At 32.8% G+C, this 6883-nt stretch overlaps 2 protein-coding genes across 2 annotated transcripts; both read right to left on the bottom strand.

Annotated features, from left to right (window-relative positions):
- Nucleotides 1-462: 462 nt before the first annotated feature.
- On the bottom strand, nucleotides 463-4305 carry LOC131599611 (uncharacterized). The gene is made up of 6 exons (XM_058871904.1): nucleotides 4252-4305; nucleotides 3291-3822; nucleotides 2693-3172; nucleotides 2321-2479; nucleotides 1807-2228; nucleotides 463-1323 (listed from the first exon to the last, which is right to left on the bottom strand). The coding sequence occupies exons 2-6, from the start codon at nucleotides 3787-3789 to the stop codon at nucleotides 697-699; spliced, it is 2187 nt and encodes a 728-aa protein (XP_058727887.1). The 5' UTR covers nucleotides 3790-3822; nucleotides 4252-4305; the 3' UTR covers nucleotides 463-696.
- Nucleotides 4306-5780: 1475 nt separating this feature from the next.
- LOC131597788 (uncharacterized) lies at nucleotides 5781-6578 on the bottom strand. The gene has a single exon (XM_058870455.1). The coding sequence runs from the start codon at nucleotides 6576-6578 to the stop codon at nucleotides 5781-5783; it is 798 nt and encodes a 265-aa protein (XP_058726438.1).
- Between the last annotated feature and the right edge of the window lie 305 nt (nucleotides 6579-6883).

The following is a 6883-nucleotide window of genomic DNA, read 5'->3' as shown; positions in this document are numbered from 1 at the left end:
TCTTAATTTGGTTGCAAAAAATAGGAGATGATGATCAAGGCTTAAAACCCAAGTTTCTCTGAGTATATATGATGGAGAATCTCTTGAATAAATATGATTTGCATGATGATGAGAAGATTATGCTTCAAGAATTTTGTCAATAGTGATGTCACACAGTCGAATGGACCAAAACTCTAATTTTGAGGAGAAAGATAGGAGACATGAGATTTACTTCAAAAACTCTTGCAATCTTCAATCTCTGATGAAGTGATGGACATGTTGGGATGTCTAGAGGCATGAGAAGCCCTTGTAACTTGAACTAGTTATGTGTAATTTTTCCTCACTAATATAATTTCTCAATAAAGTAGTGAGTGATATTATCTACTGAACTAAGGGTAATATCATGATTTGAATTATTAAACAAATATAATAAAAAAAAGGAACAATTTCAATATTATCTTAAATCAACAACTTCTAGAAACTAATTCAATACATATTACAAATTATTTATAGAGGGAGAAAGGGGAACACAATTCCAAGGTTACATAAGCCAAAATGTAGAATGAAACAAATGCAAAACACTCACCACCACAACAAAATGATAATCTATTAGATGCTTCAAATTTCAATTGACACCACCCAAAAAATACGATTCTTGCATTTTTTGTTGTCAAACTTGTCTTTAACCGTAAGAATTTTCCTTACAATAATGATCTTCTACTTCTTGTTTACACGAAAGATGTTTTTACCAGACACAGCTATCTTCCTCCAATAGTAGCTTGGGTTAATAATAACTGAAAATAGTGAATACTGCAAACATATGTACAAAAGTATTGGGATGGAAGAAAGTATTGCAATTGAGCTAGAAACCCATATTAAACCATGATAGTATATAATGAAGAAGGCACTGCTAAAAGCTACCATCATGCTTGCGATAGAGATGAATAATGTGATCCATCCAATTATTAGCTTTAAAGGCAGTGATTTATGAAAATCTGACTCTCTATAGCGTGAGACAAGAATAGACAAGAAGATCAATATTGCCGTTGAAGATGAGGTGAGTGCCAATGCATCTGATATTGTAAACACCAAAAATGATGTTTCAGACAAATAGTTTGGTTTTCCTGTGTCATCATTAGTTCCTCCTGGTAAACTAGTTGCAGCAGTGAAAACTCCAGTAGCAATGACAGTTGAAATTAACATAGAGGACTCAGCAGTTTTTTTCATCCAGTCCTCTCCGTCTTCCCTTAGTTTATTGTGCTCCTTTGAAAATAGTTCTTGTGCAGTGAGTTCTTCCGAATTTCTCAACTTTATTTGTGCTGGTAGCATTATCTGTTTTACTTTCTATCATATGACAATGTAGTAAATTAGATGTGTAAAATTATGTTTGAGTTTAATTTATATAGTAGAATTGGATATAATTTACATAAAACAATAAATTTGACTACAAGGAATAAAGAATCTTAAGCATTCCCATTCTGTACTTTCATTTTTAGTTATCTTAAGAATCATAAACCTTTGTCTATCTTAACTATGTATATCTTAGTTAGATGATCCCTGTGTATTAAATGTCTAATCTTACTTTGTCATAGTAGTTAGTTATATACAACACTCAAAGTTGGAACAATGAGCTTCTACATGTCTTGGATTTTACCTATAATATAAATTTTTATCGGACATGAATGTGAATACTTTCTTTTCAATTCATGTCATCAAACTCAAATTTTTACATTAATTTGTTTTATTTAGGTGGAATCTACTCAAATTGTACCTCAAACCATCTAGGACTTTATGAAAATTAAAAGCAACGAACTAAAGGAATTGTACCTCAAACCATAACAACTCGAGATGCATTTGAAAAGCTGCTCCAGAAACCCATTCAAGTTGACCTTGTGGTACTAATTTTGCAGCCAAGTGCAATATAGTGTTTCCTTGTTTATCTTTATATTTCCCGATGGTACCTTTTATTTGTTGTATTTTGTTTACAAGGTCGAAGAAACTGGAATGGCGATGCATAACAGCAAAGTGTAATATAGTTCGATTTTCGCTATCCACATCCCATATCAAGTTAGGATAACCACTAACAAGCTCTGATAAGAACTCAAAATTTCCAAGTTTTGCAGCATCAAATATTAGTTTAGAAGGTTTATTTCTTATTTCTTTTAAGTCGTCCTTAGAGTTTTGGTATTTATCAAGAATAGTAGTCCAAAGAAATTTAACCAATTGGAAAACCACAGGTTTTCTCACGTCTGCAATAAAAAACTTTATTACTTGACATAAAATTCGTTAAAGAAATGTAAAAATAAAATTAATAAAATCAAATGGAACTGTGTCTATTTACCAGGATTGATCATACTGGAATAATCATCATGTTCTGGATCATGACAACAAGAATCCATTGATGTTTGATTTTTAGACAACACATGCAGAGCTGTTTTTTCTTTTGGATCGCGTGCAAAAGCTAGTGCATTCCTATCTCTTACCATTTTTAAGGCTAAGTCTTAAATTACGGAGAAAAATAATATTAGAATCAACATTTTCATATTTTGATAATAAAACAAAAATTACTATATGCATTTTTTTATGGTTTGATCTTGAACGAATGACTATTGATGTTCTGAGTGCAATATTTATTGATAGCAGCTAATCCAAATTTAAATAACCTGCCGGTTTTGGAGAAAAATAATGAATTAGAATTGTTAGTAGTACTTACCATAGATGCCAGCCTCGATACAAGTAAAGAATAATAATTTCCAATCCTTCTCTTCAAAACAATTTACGGATTGATCATATAGATGCCATGCCATTTTGCATCTTCCTAGTAGAGCAGCATTCTGAATAGGAGTATAATTTTTATGATCCCTTATTGTTAGTAACTTGTCGTTTCTTTCAAGCATTAAGTCAACAATTTTTATGTTTCCAGCGGCAGCAGCAAAACAGAAAGCAGTATGGCCGTTGATATCTGTCAATTCCAAATCACTATTATTCAACATTTTCAATAGTTGCTTCACAAATTCAATTTGATTCGCAGCTGCTGCAATATGAAGTAGTCTAAACTCCCCAGTTGTTATGGGAGCATTTATCAACTTTTTTTCCTTTTCTATCATGCCCTTTGCTTCTTGCCAATTCCCTTCTAATGCAAGCTTCTCAATGGAAACACAAAGGTTGGAAACCCCTTTCTCAAGATCAACATCTAAAACAAAAGTATACAAACAATTTTTAACATTAGAACAAAAGTTTTAAATTGTTTGTTGGGTAATAACTGACATTATATATAAGTATACATCATTTTGTGAGAGAGAGAACCATACTTGTTTCTTCCGAAATCTCTGCGTTAGAAGTGTTGGGAGCTGCCTCTGCTTGGTCTTGTACTCCTGATACTGCCTTTAGAAAACTTTCATGAGCCTTCAATTTCCTTTGATATGAAGGCGGTAACAGAAACAAGAACAAATCTTTGAGACTTATAACTCTTTCAGTTATATTTTCAACCTTGTCCCACATTTCCTTTGCAGTTTTGCAACTTGAAACTCTTTTAAGATCAAATGGATTTAAGGCACAACATAAAATATGTTTTGCTTTTGCTTCTTGTTCCATCATCTTCATGTCTTCATCATTGTACTCATCTTCAGATTTCTCACATTCTTTACCGTCTATTGTTTTCTTCGGAACTTTTGGTCCATTCTTGATCACAAGCCAAAGTTTGAAGTCCACAGATTGTATGTATATCATCATACTCTTCTCCCATTCCGCATAATTTTTGCCATCGTAGTATGGTGGCTTTGAAATGGACCGACTTTCAACGATGCTCATGGTTGAATCGATTTTTCTAGAAATTTGTATTATCTGCAATGATGAATTCTATCCTATGAGATATCAGATTAGTGATAACGACTTGAAAGTATAGCTCAAAAATATTAAGCTCATGCTGAATAATAAACTCAATTAATTAAAAATTCATATTAAATTTGATAAAGAAATAATATATAAGTTCATCTTTCATAAAAATAAAAAATTAAATGTGAAGGAATTTAAAATTTACAATTTAACTTAAATGAATATAAGTAAATTGTCATGGATGTTAAATAATATATAAGGACAGAACACAAATATAACAAAAATTTATGTTCAGTCAGCGGCTAACATGTAGTTTTCACTTGTAAGAAATATTATAAAAAATGAAATTAATGTATAAGAGAGAACTCAGATTTTTAAAGTAATAAATATATGTATAATAGATTGATTTTTGTTGTAATAATTTGTGGCACAACATACCAAAGATAGAGTGGAAACTGGAGACTGAAGGGGAAAGATAGAAATATGTTTTGAAGTTATATACACACCACAAAACTCAAAGGTGAAGCAAGCATAGATAGAAAGGAGGTTGTCATAAACGAAGGAAGGTATAATAGGACAAAGTCGCTTAAGCATAAAGAAATGAATGCTAAGAAAATATCTTTTCAAAAGTAAATTAACAGTAAAAATAATTTCAGTTAATTGATTGAAAATATTAAGCCAAATTAATTTATAAGGTTTAAGTTTTTTCTACAATTCTACAAACTCCAATTCATGATATAGTTGTTTCTACATCTCTACAAACCCCATATTTTGCATGAATTGATTTTTTTATATTCTATCCAATAAATCATCCAAGATAACCCAAGATACTTACTTGCCTATGCCCAACACTTCTAGAACACATTACAAATTCTCTATTAAGTTATTTACTTTTGGACAACATTTCTACTTTAATAAATTTAAGATTCTTGCAACTTGATTCGTTGTTCTAAAGTTTCTTGGCACAACATTTCTACTTTAATAAATGAGATAAATATACCTTACCCTCCTTACCATATAAGCGAGATTCGATTGATCCCCTATAATATATTTTTTTTTTGGATTAACCTCTTGAAATATAAAAATTCTATATTTTTGTCCCCTATTACCTCCCTGTAAAATTTTTTTTTTTATTTATCCCTCTGGTTTTTTACTGTTTTTTACACGTTTAAGGGATACCCTAAAATTACAAGGGGATAATAAAAAAAAAAGAATTATAGGGGTAACCCGTATCTCACCTATATGACAGGGGGTAACATATATTTATCCCTTAATAAATTTATGATTCTTGCAAGTTAATCGTTTGGTCGAAAACTTCTTCATAAATAGTAAGAATATATTTTTAACCCTACCATTTTACCTTCATCTGCTTTGTAGAACAAACAAATTGTCACGAGTAAGGAGAAGATTAGAAGTTGTCGAATCATTTTTGCATATTTTGATATAGTGGGTGTTCCCCTAGTTTCTTATTGAGTTACTAAAGTTGAAAGGCCTTCGGAACACATGATAAAAATATAAGGAGATAGAAAAATATATTTGTCGCAATCCTCTACCATGATTATAACACACATACATACATGACATAACTTAGACACTAAGCTAACTTCAACAACAAACTAACTTATACAATTGCATGCTAGAACAAGTTTCAACTACGACACACGCATTTTCGTCTACTGCGTGCTATAACAAACTTTGACTTCATCATGCACTACTTTGACGAACCTTAAAGCTACTCTTGACGAGACTAGAGTTTGATTCAACTACCACAAAAACCCATATGGACTGGGCACTTGCGGGTTTACATAGAAAAAATAACAAACAAAAATGGTTCCTATTTGTATCTAACAAAGATACAATAAGAATAGCAACATGATAAAAGTGAATGTTTAAGTCACAATCCTTGTACTAATATTTTTTTTTAATAGGCAATTAGATTGATAAAGCTCGCACTAGGGGTGCAACCCTTACAAAAGATTCCACTCATCTTCCACAAACGCGGTAAAGTCACTGTGTTTCAGCCATAGTTTGTTAAATTTAAACGACTTTGGACCCCAATTTTTCCTATTATCTTTTATCCAAATCGGAGCGTGATCAGATAAATCCCTACTACCAATGATTTGTCCTTCCACGTTCCAATCATCTATGAAACAAGGAGACAACAAGAATCTGTCGATTCTACTCATAGCCTTACCGTTGCTGTTGAACCATGTGAATTTGCCTCCGATAGTTGGAACATCCACCAAGTCCATATCATCGATAAAACCCTTGAAGTAATTGATCTCGTTACGATAACTTCTGTTAGCAACACCTATTCTTTCCTCCAAATGGGAGATGGAGTTAAAATCCCCGCCTAGACACCAAGAACCCGGAAGGTTGGAGTTTTTGAAGTCTAAGATTTTCTGCCATGTTCTCCTTCTTACTGAGGTGTCGCAAGAAGCGTAAATATTAATCAGATAAATCTTCTTCTTGTGCAGCTCCACACATAAGCCCAGAAAACCTTCACCCCTAAAACTGAAAAGCAGAGAAAAGAAATCCTTCTTCCACATGATAAGAATACCGTCCGATGCGCCGCTAGCATCTGAGTGAGACCATTCTACCTCCCCACTTCCCCACATCTCCTTAACGTAACACAGATTAATCCCACTTAATTTGGTTTCCTGAATGAAACATACATCAGCATCCTCTTTTTGAATCAATAATCCAACCCTTTTCCTCTTGGCCCTGCTGCCACCACCTCTAATATTATAAGACAACACTATCATGAGCACCTTTTTTCTGCCTCCTTACTAACAACATAACCTTTGATTTTCCTACTTTCCATTTCTTCCAGATTGGCCACCGGGTCGAAATCCTTAGATATATTAACAATTCCCAAATTATTCATAGAACTCCAAAGCCCTCTAGACAAGTTCCCTAATTCTCCTTTAATCAATCTTGTATTGCAATTTCTAACATCCGAACTTTCTAAAGATTCGCACGAAACATGAACACCACCAGAGAGCGGTCCCCTATTGTGCCCAGAATACGTACCTGGCTTTGGAGGTGGCGGATCATGATAAAGAAGGAG

Source organism: Vicia villosa, linkage group LG4 (genome assembly GCF_029867415.1).
Source record: "Vicia villosa cultivar HV-30 ecotype Madison, WI linkage group LG4, Vvil1.0, whole genome shotgun sequence".
In the NCBI taxonomy this organism is placed as follows: domain Eukaryota; kingdom Viridiplantae; phylum Streptophyta; class Magnoliopsida; order Fabales; family Fabaceae; genus Vicia; species Vicia villosa.
The sequence above is the reverse complement of the archived record's forward strand: the minus strand, read 5'-3'. Positions and strand labels throughout refer to the sequence as shown.